At 41.6% G+C, this 24,547-nt stretch overlaps 1 protein-coding gene across 8 annotated transcripts in view; it reads left to right on the forward strand.

Annotated features, from left to right (window-relative positions):
* The window catches only part of ntng1a (netrin g1a), a 170,206-nt gene that overhangs the window by 15,907 nt on the left and 129,752 nt on the right, over positions 1 to 24,547 (forward strand). For all 8 annotated transcript variants that reach the window (XM_015954913.3, XM_070553072.1, XM_070553071.1 and 5 more), the window contains exon 2: positions 5,307 to 5,927. In XM_015954913.3, the coding sequence (XP_015810399.3) occupies positions 5,679 to 5,927 (249 nt within the window). In that variant the 5' untranslated portion in view covers positions 5,307 to 5,678. The remainder of the gene's footprint in view (positions 1 to 5,306; positions 5,928 to 24,547) is intronic.

The raw sequence follows: 24,547 nt of genomic DNA on the forward strand, positions 1-24,547 counted from the left end.
TAATAAATCACAGTGCATTAAGTGCCAACCACAGCCGACATGTGTTTAACGTGCCCAAGTCCATACTTATGAGAGCACCATGTGAGCACCTGTGTGTGTACATGCGCTTGTTTATGTAAGGTTTCCCTAGGAGCGTCCAATAGAGAGTGTGAGGGGCCACAGATCTGCCCCCCAGAGTTGCGTAGGAGATGGAAGGAGCTCCAAGTCTCAGAGATCCAGGAGCTGCCCCAGAGCACAGGGACCCCAGGGAGACTGTAACCAGAAAAGCCCCTGCCCCCCTCGAGAGGCGCAGAGGATTTTATGATAAGGGCCCTTCTCTTTAGCTGCTGATGGATGCTTGACTGTTGGTTGCAAGTGTATAAAAAGTAGTTATGTGTTGCTGGGGAATCCCCCATTAAAGATTGTTAGAGTTGTTTCTGCCAGCCTATTACTAAAACAGGTCTCCCATCAGTGACAGAAAGAACAAGTTCAGTACACCATACTTTCAAAAGTACGCCCTGTGTCCCCATTGGTGTCTTTCACTAAAATACTTTATTCTCTTCAAATTAGACCTTGTTTTTATTTATTTAGAAACATTTAATATTGAATTTAGGTAAAAACATCTCCTTTCAGTTTAATCTAGAAAACCTGTTAATATTTTTATTTAATTTTATTTTACATCACACCAAATACAAATTTGGGTCTCAGGAGGTTAACCAGCAGGTGTCACGAAAGAGGGAATAATACAGCAGCATGGAATAGCAGCAGAAGAAGAGTTTATTTGAAAGTCTGCAAATATAACTAATTAAATAGGGAGCCTAAGTCTCCTCCCTTTCCGGGCAGCTCTTGGATCCCTGGAAAAAAAAAAAAAAAGAATTTAAGTCAACAGGCCTAAAAACGCTATTTTCTAATCTGCTTTGCCGTACACCCTGGATCACACATATGTCATACTACAATTTAAATGAAAAGTAATGATGGGTGTTTCGAACCCGCCAGTCACGTACTTTGAGATTTATCCGCTTGTAAAAGTCCGTAATTAGCATGACTGCACAGCAGAAATCGGCACGTCGCATATGTGAAGTCACCACACAATCTCCTGCTAGTGTAGCTGCTACTTACCAAATGACCAAATTTATGGTGGTTCTTTCCTCCTGTGGGAAGTTTGCTGAATTTACAGCCATTTTCCTTCCGTTGTCTCCGTGTCTGTTTCGATGACGCCACTTTCATGATGCGTATTTGTAGTCCTAGACTTATTTTAAAACAAAACCTAAAATAGTGTTTCCCCCTGTTTGAAAATAAGCGTGTTCTTGGTATCAAAAAGCTTCTTTAAAATTTACAGACATCACATGTGAAATCCATGGTATATAACAAGCGGGATTAGAAAATAGCCCTTTTAGCCGCATTGACTTGTAATAATTTTTTCGGTCTTCCGGGACCCATGGTCCGGAATTAGACGGGCCTGACTTAGGTTTTCTATAGCATTTTTGCGATTTAGCAGTTTTGCATCACATATCTACTCTCTGCTGAACCTTTTATACTTTTTTAAGTCCCACTCTGTCAATGTTAGATTTTGCCAACAAAAATTAAGCTAATACATTTAATTACCTCAAAAACATCATTCAAAAAATAATCGCTGTGAGTTCAATGTTACATTTTTCTAGGAGTCACATAGAAAACCTTCTACTGTCACTGAAAGGGGTCATGACTGTGACTACCATGAGTATTTGTGCCTTTGTCCTCCGAGCTCCGGTACTCTGATGTCCTCAGACCTTGATCGATGGTTGGAGGAAGAAGCCCGGCATCAAATAAAACCTTTTTTACTTAGAATTCACGTCCAGCCTTCATCCATCTGCTCTCCATTTCCTTCCCTCACCTCGTCTCCTCGGGGCGACGGGGGGTTATAGGCAGGGGAGTAATGAGGGGAAGGGGGCCGCTGTGGCCAGGATGGCGGAGTCGTTACAACCCAGCTTTTGTGATTCTATTGCTTGTTATCGAAGCTCTCACCAGTGCTTGTTGTCTCATTATCCGTGACTTGAAGTGCTTTTTGTCAAGAGGCTGCATGTGAGGCACACACACACACACTCATACACACTCACATAGTGCAGCCATGTCTTTAGTCTCCTTCTTAACACGGTAATATTATGTCTCTTAATGGGAACAGGGAGCTCTGTGCCAAGAGTTCCTCTGGATAATTGGCTGCTTCCTCACCTGCTGACATCTCCCCATTGACATTCTCACATTTTACATTTAAGGTGCTTCATTTCTTCTCCTCATTGAACCCCCCCTCACCACCACCACCACCACCACCAGTCTTCTGACTTACAATACTTACACTTGCCTTTTACTAAATCTACATTTTCATCTTCTGCTAAATTTAATCCCGACTGCCGATGAAACTGTAGAAACTTCTCATTGTCATTCATGCAATGGACTCTTTCCGTCCTGCTAGAATGAATGAAGAGACATTTTCTCATTTCATCTGAGCGGGACTCTGGCATTAAGGATGAATTTAAGAAAATTTGAGGGAATATTTTTAATAATCTTATCTCGTGACGTTTCAGAACACCTCACTTTTCCAAAGTTCTCCTGCCTAACTTTATTGTTTCCAATAAATCTTTTGCTACTTTACACTGAGGGTTTAGTTTTAGTCATTGCTTAAAATTATGATTCACATCTAATCTAATCTAATTTGGTTAGGACTTGAGTCAGAGGCAATGCGCAGCAGGTGGAGTCGGTCTGTGATGTCAGTCTGCTAACTGATTAAAATGCATGAAAGTATCTATAAGGCTGTCCCTTTTATCTCTGATCTGCATCATTCACTCTTAATCAGAGCAGGAAACCGTCTCATAGCTCGAGCCGTGGCCTTGACTCTCAGGCTGACTGCTGAAACATAAAAGCTGTGGATAACTTCCTTTAAAAAGGTCAACTGTGAGTCTAAATGTAAAAGTCGCGAATAAAATAAGCCGTAAAAGGTAAGAAATTAACACTAATGTGGTGTTTAGAATAGATTCTCAGATAAATGATGATGGCAGAAAGGGTAAAGCAAAGCCACAGTGGCTGCAGCCTGGATGGGCTGGAAGTTATAAATAAAGGATATGTTCTGTGTGAAATAAATGACTAAACATGAAATAATGCGGAGCTACGAGCAGCACTTGATTCTGCTCATTTTAGGCTAAAAAAGAATATGCAGTAGGGAAATGTCATCTTATTTTAGCAACTTGGAACTTTTTTCATTTTGAAAGTTAAACATTTATGTCGGAATGACATTTAAACAATTGCTTATTAATAAGAAATAAAACCAAAAAAACATGTTCTATGACAGTGCCGTTCAAGTCTGGTCCTGGAGAATCATCACTGCATGTTTTAGCTATAGTCGAATCAGCTCATCAGCATGTCTCCAAGTTCTTTGGGTGTCTGTAATTCAAACCAGATGTGTTGTAGGAGAATATGCAGGTAATGGTCCCTGAGGACAGGGATGAATGGCTCAGATCTATTCCTTGTCAATGTTTGATGTGCATGCATGCAGTATGTCATCTATTTTCTACAAATACCCCTTCTTCTGCATGTTTGGGTCTGGGGCATGGGGCAGCAGCTCTTGGAGGGAAGCCCAATCAACCAACCCATCTTTCCAAGATCCTAGAAATGGAATCCATCAAGCATGCGCTGGCTCATCCTTCCAGCCGATGTGGCAGAACCAAATCAGCTGACTTCTCTATGTGGTGGAGCAGCAGCTCTACTCTGAGTCCATCATGGCTCAGCCTGGCTACCCTGCAAAAGAGAGGCATTTCAGTGTTTCCATCATGTCTTATTTAATGGTTTTCTACTTCTCCCAAGGTCTCACATTTTGAGAGAGCGACAATGGTTCTGTGACTAACATGAGAAGAAAATTACCATCCAACCTTTTGAAAAATGTTCAAACTGAAAGCAAGCCCTATGACTCACATCGAAAACCCTCGAAGGCCTTTCAGGAAACTACTCTACAAATGCTGTTTGAAGTTTGTCTCCAACAGTCCAAGTTCATCCAGATACTGGCTTTATGTAAAGCTAAATACAATAGAAATAAAATCCTACTTAATGGGTTTTTCCTTTCCTTTATTTGATTTGATCCTATCGATACTTCTTCATTTGGCCTTGGAGAATTTGGAGCAGAACTGGTGCTAGTCTGATGTCATGACTATGACCTCATCATGCCATCAGCATTAGCATTCAGCCTGCAGCTACTTCCTGTTGTTGTCTGATAGAGTTGTGATAGTGTGGAGTCCTAATATTGGGGTGATCACAATTGAATGTGTGTGTGTGAGTGAGATATTTTTGTTTTGGGAAAGTGCTGCTGATGCGAGAGTACAGGAGAGCATCTTGGGTTAGAGGACTTGATGTGGTTTTCTCATGAGGAATATGGCCAAAAATTCTCATTTCTGCTGTCAGATCTGAGGAATGTGTTTCGTTTGACTTGAGAATTGTTCAGGCGCCTTTCAGGACTCTTCCGGGAGAATCTTGTGTGTCATTCAGAGGTGTGGCCACTCATCTGTGTAGCCACTCAAAAGGTTAAATCTCCAGAGACTTATGCACAGACCAAACCTTTGGATTACTAACTTTATAGATCCCTGACATGAAAGATATCGGCCTGACTTGACCTTTGCAGATATGTCTGAGGTGTGATAGCTGAGTATGTTGGGTGTTTGTCATTTCCATACTTGTGGAGTCTAGTGTAGAAGTTGAAGCCTCTAGATCAGAGCCGTCACTTCAGAAATTAGATCTAAAGCTCCATGACTATCAAACGTTGCTCTGTTATGCCATAAAGTAGCCCCAGATGTTTCTTTTAAATACACAGAATAATTTAATAAAATAATAAAGATAACATTTAGCTTAAATCATTAATACCAGGCTTCTTCATCACTTCAGGACCCCGTGATGGACGGGAGACAAGCCCAGAGTGTCCCCCGCCTCTCATCCGATGACTCCTGTGATCCTAGTGAGAATGAAGACATTTAGATGATTTATAGATGGAAATGCATGTTTCCATATTTGTATAGAACCACATTTTTCTCAGTGATGAAGTGAGAAGAGCGTCAGGCTCGATACCTCTGGGTGTGATGAAAGACAGGTGTGAAAGCAGCAGGATCTCTTTTACCCTGATGGCCTCGCGCACTGATTTTCAGTTTCGATGGACAACAAACACCACCACGGCACCTCCTTCTCGCACTTATCTTACTCTATTTTACCGCGTCCCCCTTGCTGCGGTCCTAGCTAATGTTTTTTTAGTGTCAGGATTTATTCCCATAAGGGGCAATATTATTCACCCTCACTCCTCTTCTGTTTCTCTGCAGCTTCAGATCATCACGCTGGACATGGGCCATGATTGACAACCAGGAGAACTGAGGAGACCTGCCAGTCACTCTCTTATCAGTTTGTCAGAGGGCTATCTCCTGCTCGGCTCCCTTGCTCCCTCTTCCCACAGTCCTCTCCTCTCATCTTTGGACTGGTAACCTCACCCCTCTCTAGGTTCTCAAAAAACACAGACAAAAACAGAAAAGAGGTCTCGTCTAAGCCGACTCATGCCCCCCCTGAATGGAGCCTGACATGCCTCCTCCTTACATTTGAGTGAGCGGACAAAGCTGGGAGAAGAAGAGTAATCCCTTGTTTGGAAACCTTCAAAAGGAAACACAGCTCCATTAGAAGGAGCTGTGAGAGGAGCAGCCATGCATTTCCAGTTGGTGTTGATGATGCAGGCGATCTGGACTGGCGTTTGCCACGCTGCCATGCAGCATTACCCTGCAGCTTGGGGCCACTATGATGTGTGCAAGTCCCAGGTCTACTCAGATGAAGGTTTAACCTGGGACTACATGGCCTGCCAGCCAGAAGCAGCAGACATGACCCAGTTCCTTAAGGTGACCCTGGACCCCCCCAACATCACCTGTGGAGACCCACCAGAGACGTACTGTGCCCTGGTGAGTACATAGAAAACTCTTAACCCCACTTATCATGAAGGTATCTTTTCTTGAGTGGTGTTCATTTGCTTGGTTTGCTCTGACCCTGGTAGCCATAACAGACGCACATGAAAGTGCCCATGTGACTGAGATATGTGACTGTGGCTGAAGGAATGAACGCTTGTGCCCACTGAAGTTATCGTCTAGAGAGCGGTTCATCAGTGTAAACCACAACCCCATGTGTCGTTGATGTCACAAACAGGAATTTACCTCATTTCCACATGCACAAGACAAATGTAGGACCAGTGAAGAGTTTTTGTTGGGCAATGCCTAATGCTGGGTGAGTGATTGGCTTTGATTCAAGAAGAAAATAATACAAGGATGTACATTTCTGACGGTCGGTTTTATACCAGACACAAGGGGTGAAGGACATTTGCCCTTAGATGAGAACATTTTGGTTTAAGATGATCAACTTGATGATTAAATATTTTAAGGTTCCTCATTCATTTAATTTGGATGTGTTGCTGCATCACATCAATACTGAGAAATGCGTTCTCTTGTCACATGAGATTAGGTTAAGTTAGGTTAAGTTAGGCTAGGCTAGCTTAGGTTAGGTTAGCTTAAGTTAGGTTAAGTTAAATTAGGCTGGGCAAGACTAGGCTAGCTTATGTTAGGTTAGGTTAAGTTAGGTTAAGTTAAATTAGGTAAAGTTAGGATAAGCTAGGCTGGGCTAGCTTAGGTTAGGTGTGGGTAGGCTAGGTTAGGTTAGGATGTATTAGGTTAGGTTAAAATAAATTAGGTAAAGTTAGGCAAGTCTAGGCTAGCTTAGGTTAATTTAGGTTAGGTCAGGTTAAGTTAAGTTAAGTTGAGTTAAGTTAACCTAGTGTGTGTGTAAGTGTGTATTGATTTCATATACATTTATTAAATATCATATAACTTGGAAGACACTGACACAACCTGTAGAAGCTGTTTCCAGTATATGTTTCAAGCCCCTCCCCCTTATGTGAACTGATTTGATATTGCATTGACTAAAAACAAAAATACAGCTGAGACCATTTTAATCCTGGTGCTAACTTTTGTTGGTCCACCTGGTGTTTTTTCTCTCTCTGATGCATGTTCAAAATGTATTTGTCCAATGTTTTTAGTTGTCTTGAGATATCTGATGCATAAAAGTACCACAACTGCAGGGCAGTAGGCACAACCTTCAGCCACACAATCCAAGGTGCTCAGACTCAAGCGTCCAAAATACAATGGGGCAGACCTTCTAAGTAACATTTTACAGCTCACATTTTATTTTTTTATTAATCATTATAACACAGTTGTTTTAGCTACAGTAGCCCTGAAGAGACACACCAAGCACTTGCATGAGAATGTTACGTATTCTTACTTTTAGCTACTATTTTTGCAATTCCCCTCACTGCTGAATATTGCAATAATAATAATAATAATAATAACATTTTTTATTGTTGTTATTATTATTACTATTTAAAACATCCTTTGAAATTGCAACTCATTGATTAAATGCATTGTTACTAAAATTACTGTAGTTATGAAAATACATTTTCTGAGGATCCGCAAAAGGAGATAGAAATATCAGGTCAAGTTTTAGATTAGAATAGTGCACTCCTCCTTATTTGGGATCTTTTGCTCCTTGAAATTCACAGCTGGGTGCTTTAGACTGATGCTTAATGATGAATCCAGTTTGGGCCGCTGTGTGTTACCAAGTCATCAAAGATTCCATCAGAACAAATTTGCTCCTTCAAGAGCTCTTTAGATGAATAGCAAGATGTTTCAGGAAAAGTTGTGACTGTAGGGGTATAAATAGACTGTTGCCATCAGCACAAATTCAGCTGAGAGGGAAGACAGAAGAACAAAGAGGGATTAACAAAGCACACATGACAAAAGCCGCAAAAGAATGATCAGAGAAGTTAGAAAAAACCCGCGTAAGGGAGCCGGAGACTCAGAGGACTCGGTGCGAAGCATCTGATAAGTAAAGAACTAATATCTCATGTGTAGGGGGGATGGAGGCTCTGAAGTGTGAATAATTCAATATGTTTTGTAGCTAATGTGTTTTATTCATAGGACACATTATTCGGCATGACATCTCTGAGGCACTTCTCAAAAAAAATGTTGACTCCTGTGACTCCAAGTTTGGTTGAAGGCAAAGTGAGTGGGAGGGGGTGGCGCACATCTGAACACTTACAGTTAACAAGCAGCCACCGTCTGCTTCCCTTGCCACGACTCCAGCTCTACAAACAGATTAACACTTATACCAGTTATGGATGTGCAGTGCAGCAGCAACATTTGGGACAAATTGTCCAAATCCTGGAGGACCGGGACCCACCTGGAACAGATCCTTCAATGGCAGACTTCTAAATCATAACTGAAACTAGGTATATAATTATTATTGTCAGTCTAACCATCAGACAGTGGCTTATTGAATCAGTAGGCTGCGGTCCCACGCTGCTGCCCTGATGTCTCACGCAGTCAATGTGATTGGAAAGCCTCAATTAAAGCAGCGGTGGTTAGCTCCCACATAACCATTTCCTCTCTCTCTGATGCTTTACGCTGATCACAAATCACACAAACATCAGTGGAATGTGACCCCCGCCACTTACCATAGAGTCCAATTCGCCTCAATCGTTTTATTTTTACCTCGGGCTGTAACGTATCTCCAGATCAACATCAGAACAATTATTGATATTTCAGCTGCTGTGCCTGCCAATCGGGTCGCTGCGGTAGCGGTTCAGATCATGAGTCTGGAAGATTCAGAGCAATTATCATTCGCTGAAGTTGTCGCTGAAATTCATCTCTCTGTTAATTGATTTTGCGCTCAGAGGGCCTAGAGCCTGCTTCCTGGAGAGGTGGAGGAAACGGACACCGACGCCGGACAAGAACAGACAGAAAGAGGGAGGGAGAGAGAGAGAGAGAGAGAGAGCGAGAGAGAGAGAGGGAGAGAGAGAGAGAGAGAGAGAGAGAGAGAGAGAGAGAGAGAGCGAGAGAGAGAGAGGGAGAGGATGCAATAGCTTGAGGGTAGTGTGTGAGCGGAGCTAGCTCAGGTTGCGGCCCTCATCCCAGGGTCATGGATTAAGGAAGGCATCATAAAACACAACACACACACACACACACACACACACACACACACACACACACACACACACACACACACACACACACACTGCTCTCCCCTGTAAAGACTTTTTATTCTCCTTCTAGCCTGGTGACCTTTTCAGTAGCAATAAGCTGGCATTCTCTGAACTCTGGCACATGGATCTGCCGTCATATGAGATTTCACTGTCCCCTCCAGTTAGACTCTGACTGGCCTACAAAAGGCCTGGACAGCTCCCACAACAACAACAATCAGCTGATGGCTGACAGCAGGTGGAAACAGGAGAGAAACTCTCAGCTCATATTTATTTTGTCTTTGGTCACATCAACAATTTCAAGTAGGTGAAACCTGACTCCTAAACGAAACGCATCAAATAAAACAAAACATTTATTTGAATGTTTTCTGCCATGTCTATATAGCTCCTGATATATATATATATATATATTTTTTTTTTAAACACACAAACTTTATAGAGAAAAAAATGTCTAAAATGTTACTGAGTTTTAATTAATGAATTAACTTTTTTTACTTGTATCTTGTTTATCCAGATTCTGTCACAGGTGAACATTTTGTTTTGCAATAGATGGTAACTGAGAGGCCGTTTTATGCAACATCAGAGAAAAAATACACGTTTTGGAAGAAACATTCTCCAAACCTTTGTATTTTGTACATTTATTGGTGCTCAGGATGTTTCACAGTTTTGGTTTGAAGAATGTGGACAGAGATCTTTTCATTAACACACAGAAACATGGTCATTCAAAAGAAGTTCTAGAGTAGACCTGCCATCAAAAAGTTTAAAGCATGCTTGTGATCGTTTATTTGTAGTGTCAGCTTAATATCTCGTTAACAACTGGATGAATTTGAGCAAAACATATTGAAATAAGATAAGATAAGATAAGATAAGAACAACTTTATTTATCCCGAGGGAAATTATTGTGTCATGTACATGCTCAAAGCAGTAGGAGAGACAAAGGAACAGGTGAAATAGATATAAGATATACGATATATACAGTAAAAATAGTGTACAGTAGTATACAATAGGATAGTGCAAGATAAATACTCAGATAACTCAACAAATAAAATACATGACTGTATCCTGGTGAATAAGTAATTAAGCTATCAGTGCAGGCGATTTTTGAAAATGATCAAAGTATTGAGCAATAGAATTAAGGGTAGTAGCAGCATATGATGGAGGGATGCAAACACATTTCCAATAAGAACTCTTGGGTAATATTGCACGGTCGGGGATGGAACAGAATAACCAAGGTAATAGTATTAGGAGAATCACCTACAGGGTGAGGAAGAGTTAAACAATCCTATTGCCACGGTACGAAGGGTTTCCTGTGGCGGTCAGTTCTGCATTTAGGGGCAATGAGTCTTTTGCTGCGTGTGCTTCGATGGTCCATCATGTGGGCGTGCATGGGGTGGGAGGGGTTGTCCAAGATAGAGAGAAGTTTTTTTAGCATTCTCCTCTCAGACACCTCCTCCAGGTTCTCAAGTCTGACACCCAGGACAGAACCAGCCTTCCTAATCAGCTTGTTCAGCCTGCTGGCATCAGCTATCTTCACCCCACTGCCCCAGCACACAGCTGCAAAGAACACGACACTCTCCAACACCGAGTGGTAGAACATGGTCAGCATTTTCCTACCAACATTGAAGGACCTGAGCCACCTCAGTAGGAAAAGCTGACTCTGCCCTTTTTTGAAGATAGCATTGGTGTTCTTAGTCCAGTCCAGTTTACAGTCCAAGTGAACCCCCAGGTACCGGTAGTCCTCAACGATCTCAACGTCAGCCCCTCTGATGATGACAGGAGAAGGAGGTGGGGCCTGCTTCCTAAAGTCCATAATCAGTTCCTTAGTCTTTGTGATGTTAAGTTGTAGGTGGTTTAGCTCACACCACTCCACAAAGCTGTCCACCACACTCCTGTACTCCACCTCCTGACCATCCCTGATACAGCCCACGATGGCAGAGTCATCAGATAATTTCTGCAGATGGCAAGACTGAGACTTGTACCTGAAGTCAGATGTGTAAAGGGTGAAGAGGAAGGGTGATAGGACTGTCCCCTGCGGCGCCCCCGTGCTGCTCAGGATGTTATCTGAGCGGCAGCTCATCAGTCGGACATGCTGTGGTCTACTTGTTAAATAGTCCATAATCCAACCTACAAGTGGGGCGTCCACCTGCATTTCCGTGAGCTTGTTCCCCAGCAGTGATGGTCTGATCGTGTTAAAGGCACTAGAGAAGTCGAAGAACATGACCCTCACAGTGCTCCCAGCAATGTCCAGATGAGAATATGCCTTGTCCAGCAGGTAGATGAGGGCATCCTCCACACCGATACGAGGTTGATAAACAAATTGCAGGGGATCCAACCAAGGCTCCACAAGCAGCCGCAGATGTTTTAGGATGAGTCTCTCCATCGTCTTCATGACATGTGAGGTCAGAGTCACTGGCCTGTAGTCACTGGGGGTCGACGGGTTGATCTTTTTAGGGACAGGAACCAGGCAGGATGTCTTCCAGTGTGATGGAACTCTCTGCATCTCCAGGCTCATGTTGAAGATCCGTTGTAAAACTCCAGACAGCTGGGAAGCACAACATCTAAGGGCCCTGGGACTGACACCATCAGGACCAGCAGCTTTGCCGGAGTGGAGTCTGCCCAATTCTTGTCATCTGCTGAGAGGGACATGGTGAGACAGTCTGAGGGGGCAGGAGGAGGGGGAGGGGGGGATGAAAGGAGATGATGGGAAGATCTGGCTGTGGAGACAGGAGACGCTGGGCAGTCGAACCTATTGAAGTGTAGATTTAGGTTGTTAGCACTTTCAACATCCCCATCCATCCCAACACCTCTCTTTTGTCTCAAGCCAGTGATAGCCCGCATTCCATTCCACACCTCCCTGGTGTTGTTTTCCTGCAGTTTGCTTTCCAGCCTCCATCTGTAGGACTCTTTACCCTCAGCAATCTAGGCTTTCAGCTCCTTCTGCACCAGTTTCAGCTGATCTCTGTCACCGTTTCCGAAAGCTCTTTTTTTCTTGTTCAGGGTTGCTTTTATGTCTTTGGAAACCAAGGGCGTATTGTTGGGGAAGCACAGTATGGTTTTTTTGGGGGACTACCGTGTCAACACAGAAGTTGATATAGTCCGTATCACAGCCTGTCAGATTGTCAATATTGCCCTGATTGGAATCACAAAGAACATCCCAGTCCGTTGACTCAAAGCGTCCCTGCAGAGTCTCTTCCAACTCCCTTGTCCATGTTGTGACCGTTTTTGTGGCTGCAGGTTGTCTCTGGACGGCAGGTCTGTAAAGGGGCTGGAGGGAGACCAGGTTGTGATCAGCCCTGCCCAGGGGAGGGAGAGGGCTGGAGGTGTATGCCTCAGCAGCATTGGCATAAAACAGGTCCAGTGTTTTATTGTTTCTTGTTTTGCAGTCCACATACTGCTTGAATGTAGGTAGAACAGTGGAGAGGTTTGTGTGGTTAAAATCGCCCGTTATAGCCACAAATGCAGAGGGACTACGATTTAGTACGTCCGCTGTCGCAGAGCTGATGACGTCATACGCCTGCGCCGCGTTGGCATCAGGAGCAATGTAAACAATGATGATAATGGCGAGGGAAAACTCACGTGGTAAATAATATGGTCGGAGACCGACCGCCAACATTTTGATGTGTTTGTTACACACAGCAATCCTCACCTTAACGTGACTGGGGGAACACCAGCGGTTGTTAACATAAAGAGCGAGTCCACCTCCCCTCTTCTCCTCACTACTACCCGAGTCCCTGTCCGCTCTCACACACGTAAATCCGTTTATATCCACCATCTGGTCCGGGATGTTTTTGTGCAGCCATGTCTCCGTGTAACACATAACACTGCATTCTCGGAAAACTTTTTCTGTCCTTGTTAGCGTCGCGATCTCCTCCATCTTATTAACCAGCGATCTGACATTGCCAGTAACCACACACGGGAGAGCAGGACGGAATCTTTTCCTCCTCGGTCTTCGCGTTTTCCCCGCTCTGCAGCCTCGGTAGTTCCTCTTGATCCCCGCGGGAATCTCATGCTGAACACCGGCATGGCTGTGCTGTCTTAGCCCCAGCAACTGGTCCCGGCTATAGGCAAAGGGGCAGCATGGCATCGCGGTCATCTCAGTTGTTTTGCACCGAGTTTCGCATCCGAACACGGCAACAAAAAAAAAACTTCTCGACTACACAAGAAGTATAGACAATAAAACTAACTAAGTAGACACAGAAGAAAGAAAGAATGGGGAAAAGTAGTTTTTCAACTGCAGAGAGCATGCTAGACAGGCTGCCATCCGAGACGGTGCCAGAAGAGGTTAGTTTAATTAAATAAATGACCATGTGCACATTTACAACTTGAAGTCAGCTTGATTTTTGTTTACGAGATAAGAAACATTAACAAACACCAAAATGTCTACAATCCAGTCAGTTTGACGGATATTGTAATTAACCCTTTGATGCATAATGGTCACTACTTTGAACAGGTACTCAAAACTGTGACTTATTTATTTATTTATTTATTTTTGCTATTAAGCACAGCTGTTGAAGACTGTATTGCATTTGAGCCCCTCCATTTGGACTTCAGTAAGCCAAAACAACATATTTCATGTTCAGAGTGTACGCTGTCCACTGAGATGGGCATGTAATAAATAATTTGTAAATTATTATATGTTACAAAAAATATTTGTTGAAATTTGTTTCATTCATGGCTAATTATGACTGAAAACAATTATGACTGAAAACAATTTTTCTGAAATAAATCTAAAATTAAAAGTCTTAATTCCAGGTAAGCCAGCGTTAATGAGGAGCGAGTGTCACTTTAATCTTCAGAAGAAGGTAGATCATAAATAGTAACTTTATTGTCTTAACTAATGACAAAACTCAGTAAACCTTTTTTTAAACTTTCATTGTAAGAAGTCAAGAAAAGCCACATAAACGTTTACGTTTAATCTGTTTAATCACACTTTTACAATGAGTTATTTAGCTCATGACTGATGCTGTTTACTATGCAGGGAATGAGTGAGAAACTCAATCAAAAGTTCATTGGAAAATGTCTCTCTGTCCTTTTTTCAGCTGTAAAACATTTTAGACTTCTTCTATCCAACTAATCTGCCCCACATGTTGGACCATTGTGGTTCCGTTCCAGAGCAGATGGTGCATTCGGGTTTAATTATGACTAAAGACTTGTTTTAAAACACATTTTTAAATGATGTTTCTGCCCTTTGTTGGGATTTCAGCACCTGCAGAATACACTTTAGATTTTCTCTCTCATCCACTAGAGAACAAAGTCGATACACACAATAAAAACATTTTCATCTTGGAGATGTAAAAGGTAGAGATAAAAGATTAAGCTGAACATCTTCTCAGTATTTGTCTTTATTTCTGTCCTTGAGTGTGTTTCCTTTGCTTATCTCCCAGTTAGAAGTCATGAGACATGAGAAGAGGTGAAAATGTCGTTGATGTTCTGCTGAATTGAGAGCTCAAATGTGTATTATTTCTCTCTGAGTGTGGGGATGGATCTGCGCTGTCTCCAGCTCTCCGTTTACTCTCTAATTCGGCGTTCTTAATGTAGAATGTTAGTCTGGGGCTGAGTCAATCTAACCAGAAATCCTTTTGGAGATTTTATTTACAGATTCAGACACACTTTTTAAATTGCTTAAATTATACTCAAAGCATTAAAGTAAATCCTAATTAAATGAGGATAGAATACAGAAAAAAACAATCAATCAATTTGCTCTAATTTGGTTCTAGTGGAAGATGTGTGATTTCCCGTGGAAGAAAACGCTGAAAGATTCTGAGGGTCTCTGCTTTTTCTTTGGATTATTGTGTTCCACCCTGCAGCTTTTTTAGTGCGGAGCATCATTGTGCTGATTGTCGGAACCAGCTGCACCTGCAAAGGTGGAGAAATGATGCCTGCAGATAATCAGATTTATCTTTTTTTTTTACATTGTTTTAGCCTAAACCTTTTTCTCCACGTTATATTTAAATTAGTCTAGTAATTCATTTTAAATTAGTGCATTTATAATTCACCAAGAGGGATGTGTGTTCAGAATATAGATGAACTTGCCACTAGGGGGCGTTTCAGTTCCTCTTGGGTTTAATTTTGTATCACTTTTACATAAAGTTAACACACATGTCGATGGATGACACTGTTACTGTCATCAGTGGTTACCGTGGAGACATAATTGTCAGTTATGTGGTGAACAAATCCAACGAGCTGCTTTTACTGAAGCGTAATGATCTAATGCACATTCTTCTCTAGGATCAGAACAAAGACTTACTCGTCCATGAGAAGCATCGCCAACTCTACATCAGTGCAGTTACATGCACAAATGCTTACACAAGCTCTGTGACAGACATCTGTATAGACCCATTGAAAGATATTGTTTACATCTGGGTAACTGCACACATCCACACTAGCTGGAGGGCAAGAACCCCGTCTCCAGCATGGACATATTTTTTGGGGGGGTGACAGGGGGATAAATGTCTCCCCACTTTTTCCAAAGTCAATTTTTGTCCCCTTCACCATTTCCCATCCAAAAACAGTATTACGTTATATTAAATGGACACTGGTTGAGCAGTAGGATCAAGCGGAAATCAACTGCTTGTGTTGAAGCCTGCTTCCCATCAGAACTAATGGGCCTTTCCCATCTGTACCGGGTCGGCCCGGGCCGGGTAGCGTAGGTTGTTTACATATCTGGGTGGCCTGGTATTTTTCCGGGCCAACCAAGGCTCATTCTCAGCCCTCTTCTTGAGGGGGTCTGCTTCAGGCCGACCAGGGCCAACACACCCACTGCTGACAGCAAATTCACACCTTCCATTAGAGCAAGCCTCTGATTGGTGGGTAGAATCAGCCCACATGGGCTTAAGGCAAAGATGTGTGGAATCAACCGGGCCAGGCTGGGGCCGACTGGGGCTACCCGGCCCGGGCCGACCCGGTACAGATGGGAATGGCCCATAATCTACTGGCTCTGCCCGATACTTGCTAACATGTGATTGACCGTTCCTGTCACATTTGTACTTGACAGTTCTGCATTCTTGACATTTGATAAAAGAGCCTCTAGGTTGTAGATTTATACATGTTGTGTATACTTAACCCTAACACACACCCCCCGTATTCATGCTGGTTGCAGTGTTTCCCCTACATAGGCCCAGCCTTGGCGCTGCACCACTGCTGAAATTCCAGCGCAATGCCTTTGAGATCCCCCCGCCCGCCCCTCCCCCCCCCCCCACATACACGCACAGACACATGGAAGGGAAACAGTCCGCGAGCAATGATCACACCCCCCTTTTCCCCAAGGACAATGCACAGCAGAGAAGTGGTCCACGGTAGCCCCCCCACCCCCCACCCCCGCAGCTGCACATAATCATATAACACAACTATATAAGTCATTAGATGGCTATAACTTGTTTGTTTCTGGACACGTGGGGCAGTTGACTTTCTTATTCTGTCACGAGACGTCGTCTGCCACCGTGTGGATGGTTCAGCTTATTTCATCAGCTGGGAACCTGTAAAATTTAACTTTATTGTTATTTAATTGGCTTTTGTTGCTATTTAGCTCTCTTTATTGACAACTATCAGATAGAATCAAACACGGTCAATGGAGAGGTGCCAGCTTCATACCCTCTAGGCAGCCTGAGGTCGGGGGACAACCCTGAGGTGTGGGAGTGTGATGTCACACTGCAATGGGCCTATGTAGGCGGATGCCTAACAATATTGGTTATTGTTTCAATTTTCACGGGGCTCTGTGGGACAGGGCATGGACGGAGTCAATGAGCTTTGCTTATTGTTGGTCACTAAGAAATAAAATTGTAATGTCGACATATTTAGAAAATAAAGATCTAGTCTTTCAAATGTTCCAACATGACTATAAAATGACACAATACTGTAGATAAATAGTCTAATACTGACATAAAATTCATGGTAATAACTTTCTTTGAGGTTTTGAGATGATTCTGATCATCTGATGATTTTATGAGCATCTAGCGAACCAGAACATCTCTTCACGTGTGCCACGGGCTCCTGTGCATTTACTTCCTGGCATATGAAACTGACCTTTTCCTTTGCAGATCCTGATTAGCTGTTTCAGTATAGACAAAGCTTTATAATGCCCCCATCCTTCTATCTTCCCATTACACAACATGCCACCTTTCTACAAGCTCAACTCTGACATTTCCTTGAGAAATGAATCCTCTGTCAGCAGCAATATGTCTCATTTCATACAGAAACACTCAGTCGAAAAGAGAGCCAGGCAAAGATGAGATAGAGAGACACGAGATTGGAGTTTTAACTTTATTTTTCTGGGCTACAGTGATGTTTGTGACATTGTTTCTTACAAACTTGTTTATAAAAAAAACATAAGCACAAATCTGACTTTTCTATAGAACAAAAAGCTCTCAGGAAGGCTCTGGCAATTAAACGTGACTGAATGAATAATCCTTCATTCAACTGATCTGTTAAACATCTGAGGAGAGAGTCAGCAGGATCTATTTCATGTTTTTCATCTTGCCAGACCAAACAAAATCAAAGGTTCATTGAGGTTCGTGATTGAGTTAAAGGCTGAGAAACAAAACAAGCTAAACAAACAAAAAAGAAAAAAATGAAGTAATTTTCAAGTTGTTCTTTTGTTTGATTAATGAATGCTATCTGGAGTCCCAGACAAAGGTGCACTTGTTCTCTTTGCATAATTCACCACAGTGCCTCTTTGGGATCTCAACTGGATTTTCCTCTAAGGTTCAAGGGAATTCTACCTCTTTTATGTGATTTTAATTAGCTTAATCAACTGTCAGCAGCGAGATGTTAAAGTTAAGGAGGCACACAGTCATGGCTGTGCTCGACTTGATGGATAACACACTCTGGTTCGCGGGGCGAGAGAGCTTTTCTTTATCTAAGAGCCATAAAATGTCATGTAGCATTGTGACAAGCTTAACGTCGTCATCCCCTTAGCGCTGATGGAATCACTAACAACATGAGACTGTGAGTCTTAAATAAACCTGCAGCTGTTTTAATAGATTTTCATTACAGTTATTCTCTTTTTTAATTAGACGTGATCATTTGCTGTGTTGTCACTTGTGATTGGAACTTCAGAAACCATCACCACTTGATGTTGTCCAGATGAATACATTATCAGTGATTATTTCAGGGCTGGATAAAAAAAATCACACATTTGAAAACAAATGTTCCAATCAGTCTAAAATAAGATTATATGATTGACTTTTAATTATTATTGCAGCACCATCTGGACACCCCCCACCCCCACCGGCCTGTAATGATTTTAACAGTTGCTAAATGTGTTGAAGACTAAGAATCTCCCTCCATCAGGTAAAACAAAGAAGCCGTTATTGTGGTAAATCTATAACATTCATCATCTTCACTACCTGCTCAGCAGCTTCTTTAGATTTCTCTGCTGAGTGTCTGAATTGCTTCCTCAGCTTTGCCTGCTCAATTCTCTCATGTGTGCTTCATTATTCATAGAGGGAAAAAGACAAAGGAATGTGTTCAGTGTTTGAACTCAGGTTAATTTTAGGGGTGGTAAATATAAGGATGGCTTGGTTTTTTAGGAGTTTGTGGTATTAGTTTGCAGAGTTTGAGAAGTTCTCATTGAGGAGTTTAGATAATCAGACTGGAAAGTGATCCAAACCAATAAATATCTATCTATCTATCTATCTATCTATCTATCTATCTATCTATCTGTCTGTCTGTCTGTCTGTCTGTCTGTCTGTCTGTCTGTCTGTCTGTCTGTCTGTCTGTCTGTCTGTCTATCTGTCTATCTGTCTGTCTGTCTGTCTGTCTGTCTGTCTGTCTGTCTGTCTATCTATCTATCTATCTATATATGTATATATATATATATATATATATATATATATATATATATATGTATATATATATATATATATATATATATATATATATATGTGTGTATATAAAGCCTGCTATAATGAGTCCACGTACCAGAGCCCTTTCATGTAATCAGAGGTGCTGCATGATGATAGGCAGGACAGGCAATTGCCCATACCACCAAAAACAGCCGCTGGTGGTAGAGTTTAAAAGTGTAGAATGCTGATGACCCTCCATGGACAGCAAAGTGGAGTAGCTGGCTAGCTTAGATCTCACATAAAAAAGGCTGAGGGTTAAAATCTTAACAGAAGATTTTCTGATGGGAGTTTCTCTGTATTAGCCCATATTAGCTCCACGCAGCAATGACAGGGATTAAACAGTAAAGCTGATGGATAGATAGATGGATGAATGGATGCCATACATTTTTGAGACTAGAGTTGTTTTTAAAGGGTAGTAATCCATCCTGAAACTTGCATGGATTAGCTGTTTGCTTAGCTCACTATGAGAATTTCCCCGTTTGTCCAAACTGGGATGATTCTGACTGCACGTAACATACTTACTGATAATTTAATTTGAAAACTCTAAATGATCACTTTAATCATTTTAAATGACAGTAATATACGTTCATTAAAGTGTTTTCCAGCTGAGTAGTATAAAAATAATTTATTTTGTTAAATGGGGAGTGAGGAATTGGACAGAGCAGCCCAAAGACCCCTTATGATGATCAATATATATGGAAACTGTTCCCTTGCCGAGACGCGGGCCACCGGGGGCCCCCTCTGGAGCCAGGCCTGGAGTTGAGGCATGTTAGCAAGCACAGAGTGGCAGCAGAAAGCACAATTTGGAGTCATATTTCCTGATATTTAGACATCTTGCCTCAGATTGAATAACAGCAATGCGACTCTATCACTGACTTGCAACGTGGATGTTTAATCTCCACCAATAACACAAGCCTGGAGGAGTTTTTCTGTGTCGTGGAGTCGCTAATGCTAATGGTTATCCTTTACAAGTCTAAATGTTTTCTGCTGATTCCTGGACATGAAAACAACAGCTTTTCCCACTGTGATTCATGATGGGTGAGACCATGAATGCTAAGTGACAGTGTGACATACTGTATTGTAAATAGAAAATATTGCTTTCTTTGACATATCCAAAACCAATTTTCATCCATCTTTGATTCTAAACGTAAACACCGGACGTTGTCTCACCGTCTTTTTGTCTCATGGAAACAAAACTCAGAACTAATAAGAGCTTTGTATGGGTTCTAGCTAGCAATGATTGTGTTGCAAATAAACATCAAAAACTCCAGAGACGTGGGAACAAAACCCCATGACCTCTTTGCAATTGTTTCAAGACATTTTGGAAATTCTCTCAAAATGCAGTTTGCAGTTTGTCACCAACAGTCACGACCCAGTGAGATTCTGACTTTAGGACCAAATTAGAGTCAGCAATTAGCCGAACGTCTGGAGAAAACCCACACAGGCTCAAAGAGAACATGCAAACTCCACACAGAAAGGCAACGGTGCAAAACAGCGGCTCCAGTGTGTGCAGCCCAACTTCATTTCAGCATCTAGAAATCAGAAACGAATAAAACTAACTGATAGCACTTTAACCTCTCCGGTTGTAGCATGGTCATTTCTTCCGCTGACTTCATTTATGGGGTAAACACCTCAGTCCAACATGTCTTAATACAGCAAAAAGAGAGATTTTATATATTCCAGGTTATCCTCCATAGTTTATGACAAAGAAAGAAATGTTTTGCTCAAAACTTTAGAAAAAAAACCTGTCAGCAGAAAAGCCTGTGGGAGGCTGGAGTCAAGGGGGCCCCTTGTTATCTTGTTATGGCAGTGTAAACGGTGAGGCAGCAGCGAACGCCTTGATGGAGCCCAGATAGAAGAGTCACACACTCACACAACAACATCACAGAGCAGCTCCTGATGTTGTCTGCATACCAACTTCTCAGTGAATTCACTTTTACAAACTTTATCTTCTTCCCTCTCTTTCCTTGGAGGAAACATCTCCTGCAGAAAAAAATATATACCATTGTTAAATGAGAAAGATGCAGGTGTTAATGGTGTGATGGTAATGATGAGGGGTGATGAAGTGGTGAATCAGGTAGACAGTAATGATCATATTACACTATATATAACCTGTCATGTTTGTCAGGCTAAAATTAGTCTGAACAGAATTTTAATGAAATAATTAATTGGCTGAAAGTCTCTCGGATTGCACAGAACTAAATCTCAGTATGTCTATTATCAAGAGCTGTGGATAATTTTTTTGTCATTTTGGTGCCAAAATCTGCTTAATTGACATCTGCTGAGTCTGGATCGGCTCAAGGAGATGAAAAAAAAGGTAATATTTTAGATTTTGACGGTTTGAAAGGAGAATATTGTCCAAAGCTATGACAATAATAAAAATTCAGACTGCGGCTGATACTCATGAAATCATTACGCTGCAGGACGTGTCGGGGTGAATATGATGAGATGCTGATTTGACTGCAGTGGCTGTAACCTTCACTGTGGTCAGAAAGGCAGAGATGCAGTGTTGGGTAGGAATCAGCCTCTTCATTGTTAATGGTGGTGTAAGCTTTGGTTAATATGGAGGTGTGTGGTGGAGGGTTGAATATGTTGGAATTGGTTTAAAGGTGTGGAACACAGAAAAATACCTTGTTAATGATTATTTCTGATGATAATTGGCTATTGTGAGTTTTTCATATAGGCTGATCATGAAAATAGTCTCCTACACCCTTTCTGCTGCATTAGCTTTTAAGGGAAACTAGACGGGGAAACTTTAGGATCCAAACATATCACATTGATAAAATTAATTTGACACCATACATTCAATTTTAACATCCACCTGATAAAAGTTACTAATAAATCAAATTTGAAAGAAACTTATTCAGTTTAAAGTTTAAAAGAATAATGTGTAGATTTTAAATTATATTAGTTTTATGTTCTGAACTTGAAGGCTTTTTTAGATCTGCTAGTGTGAAATTGACATTCTTTAGTCATTTAAAATCTCTGACAAAAGATTTATTAAAGAAAAACAAAACTAAATAAACACCACAGACACATTTTCTTAAAGAATAAAATTTAAGACCACATTTTTTTCCATTAAAGTGTGTCTGCTGACTCTGCTGTGCTTTTTATTTGTTGTCTGTGACTGGTGTGCTTGAACCTCTAGCAACATGCCGTTGTTATGGCTCCACAGCTCCAGCGGGCAAGTCCCTGACAGAGTATGGTGATCACTTCCTGTTATTAAAAGCTGACATGATTGTAGAACTAGAGCATAATATGGGCTGACCCTACTGTCTGACTTCTGTGGTACAGGGATTCTTTGGTTTTATATTTTGCTTGACAAGGTTGTCTCTTTCTCACCCCTTCTTCCTCATCTTTTGCTCCGTGGACTCTAAATCCCTCTCGCATTAATCGGGGCTTTTGTTGCATTTCACAGTTCATCACTTGTGGAAAATTATGGTCCATTCCACCAAACTACAAGGCTCAGAGAAAAGATGGAGTCTGGTGGGTCCACCGGAGAGATCCGCTGACTTTTAATTGTTCTTTGAACGTCTGAGGTGGGTTTCCCCCAGTGGGGCTCACATGGTTGAACACTGACTCTTTAAACCTACCCCATCCCTGGTTGGGACATGGATAACAAAGGCAGGTTGATACAGTCCGGCTTAGAGACCGAAGCACACAGAGGAGTTCATATTTATTTGTGTTTAGAGATTTAATATAAATTGCAGGAGATGAGTGGGGATGCGCTGACTAAAGCAACCTCAGTCATCCCGTTCCTGATTTTTATCAATGTTGGAGGAGGGGGGTGAGGGTACTCTCACTGCCGTGACAGAAACTCTCTTTTCTCTTCTCAGCATTTCAAAGCAGCAGAGCCTCTCATCCCTTATCAGCACAGTAAATACTGTAGCCATTTTTGAATTACTAGTGTGTGTGTGTGTGTGTGTGTGTGTGTGTGTGTGTGTGTGTGTGTGTGTGTGTGTGTGCATGTCTGCCACACCGTCTGTTTCTATTTGTGTCCGTTTGTACAACCTCACCACAGGTTTTCATGAATCTTGAACTGGCCCTCACATCTTAACATTTCAGATGCCTGCTCACATCTATTTTAGGATCTGAGCCACAGCAGAGGCCGTAATATCGCGGAGTTAAAAAAAGACAATGCAGTACAGAATGTCTGCAACTTGTCTGATTTTATTTATTTCCTCCCATTTTGGACTCTAAACACAATTGGATTTGTCAGCTAAACCACCTCTCTACCACGACATATATATATATATATATATATATATATATATATATATATATATATATATATATATATGTGTGTGTGTGTGTGTGTTTGTGTGTGTGTGTGTGTGTGTGTGTGTGTGTGTGTGTGTGTGTATGTGTGTGTGTGTGTGTGTGTGTGTGTGTGTGTGTGTGTGTGTGTGTGTGTGTGTGTGACTTACTCTTTAAGAAAAAAGTCATAATGTGGCTCCTTAAAGGGCTGATTTGATGTTAGTCTGTATTGATTCTAACAAGATAAAAGTACTTTTTGTTTAAATATTTAATCACCACTAAACAGCACAGCTCTGCTGATGTAAACTAGAGTCTGCAGTCTCCTTGAAATGTTAACTCTGGATAGTGTTTATTAACAATCTCATGGTAAATATTTACAATTTTAGTTTTGATCCAATTTTTTATAATTAAATTGTTTCCCACCATTGTCAGCGCTAATAGTTCATTAGGTTCTTAGAGTCAATTCCAGTCAAGATGGCTGCCACAGCTAGTCAACATTAGCAAACTTAAAAATAGCTACTCAGTTTATTTTACTGATGGTGAGAAAGTATTTAATGCGCTAGAATCTGAGAAACTGGTGACACTCAGCTTCAACATGAATTTAACTCTATTATCCCTCAAAGATGGAAAAACTTAGTTTAAATGTCTGGCATGCATGTGAAGTTTTGATGTGCATTTGTTCTTAAAACTTTCTAAACAAACAAACTGCACGTCTGACACCCTGGGAACAAAAGCATCTGCATCTGAAAGCAAAGAAATGTGAAGAACCCTTGCACCTGCACATGTACTGGGATATTTAAAGCTTGTGTGATTTGTCAAAGTCAAAAGTGACCAGCGGGGGGCTGCACAGCGGGGTGGTGGTTAGTGTTGTCGCCTCACAGCAAGAGCATCTTTGGTTCAAATCTCAGCTGGGGCTTCTCTGTGTGGAGTTAGCATGCATGGGTACTCCGGTTTCCTCCCACAGACCAAAGCCATGCACATTTGGGTAACTAAGATTCTAACTAGACCCTCCATGTCAATCCTGTGATAGAGTAGAGATGTGTCCAGAGTGGACACCGTCCTCTTTGTTTAAGCTTCAGCCTTTCATAAAAACTGGACATAGACTAAAAAGTGATACAAGAACAAATTTATAAAACATAACATTAATAAACTGAAATAGATAAATGGTTAAATGAGTGGCAACTATTAAAAAAAGGAAAACAACAATTTCATAAGGGATACGTTTATTTGAAATGTTTTTGAGGCCATTTTTGATTCAATCTTGGAGGGAAACAGCATTCTGTTTGCCTAACCCTGACAGGCTTTGAATGAGAGTCATGGATTACTTTGACTGACAGCTACCAAATCATAAGATGTCTGTCTGGCATGTGTGGAGCATGGAGTAAAGTCTCAATCAATA

Source organism: Nothobranchius furzeri, chromosome 7 (genome assembly GCF_043380555.1).
Source record: "Nothobranchius furzeri strain GRZ-AD chromosome 7, NfurGRZ-RIMD1, whole genome shotgun sequence".
In the NCBI taxonomy this organism is placed as follows: Eukaryota; Metazoa; Chordata; class Actinopteri; order Cyprinodontiformes; family Nothobranchiidae; genus Nothobranchius; species Nothobranchius furzeri.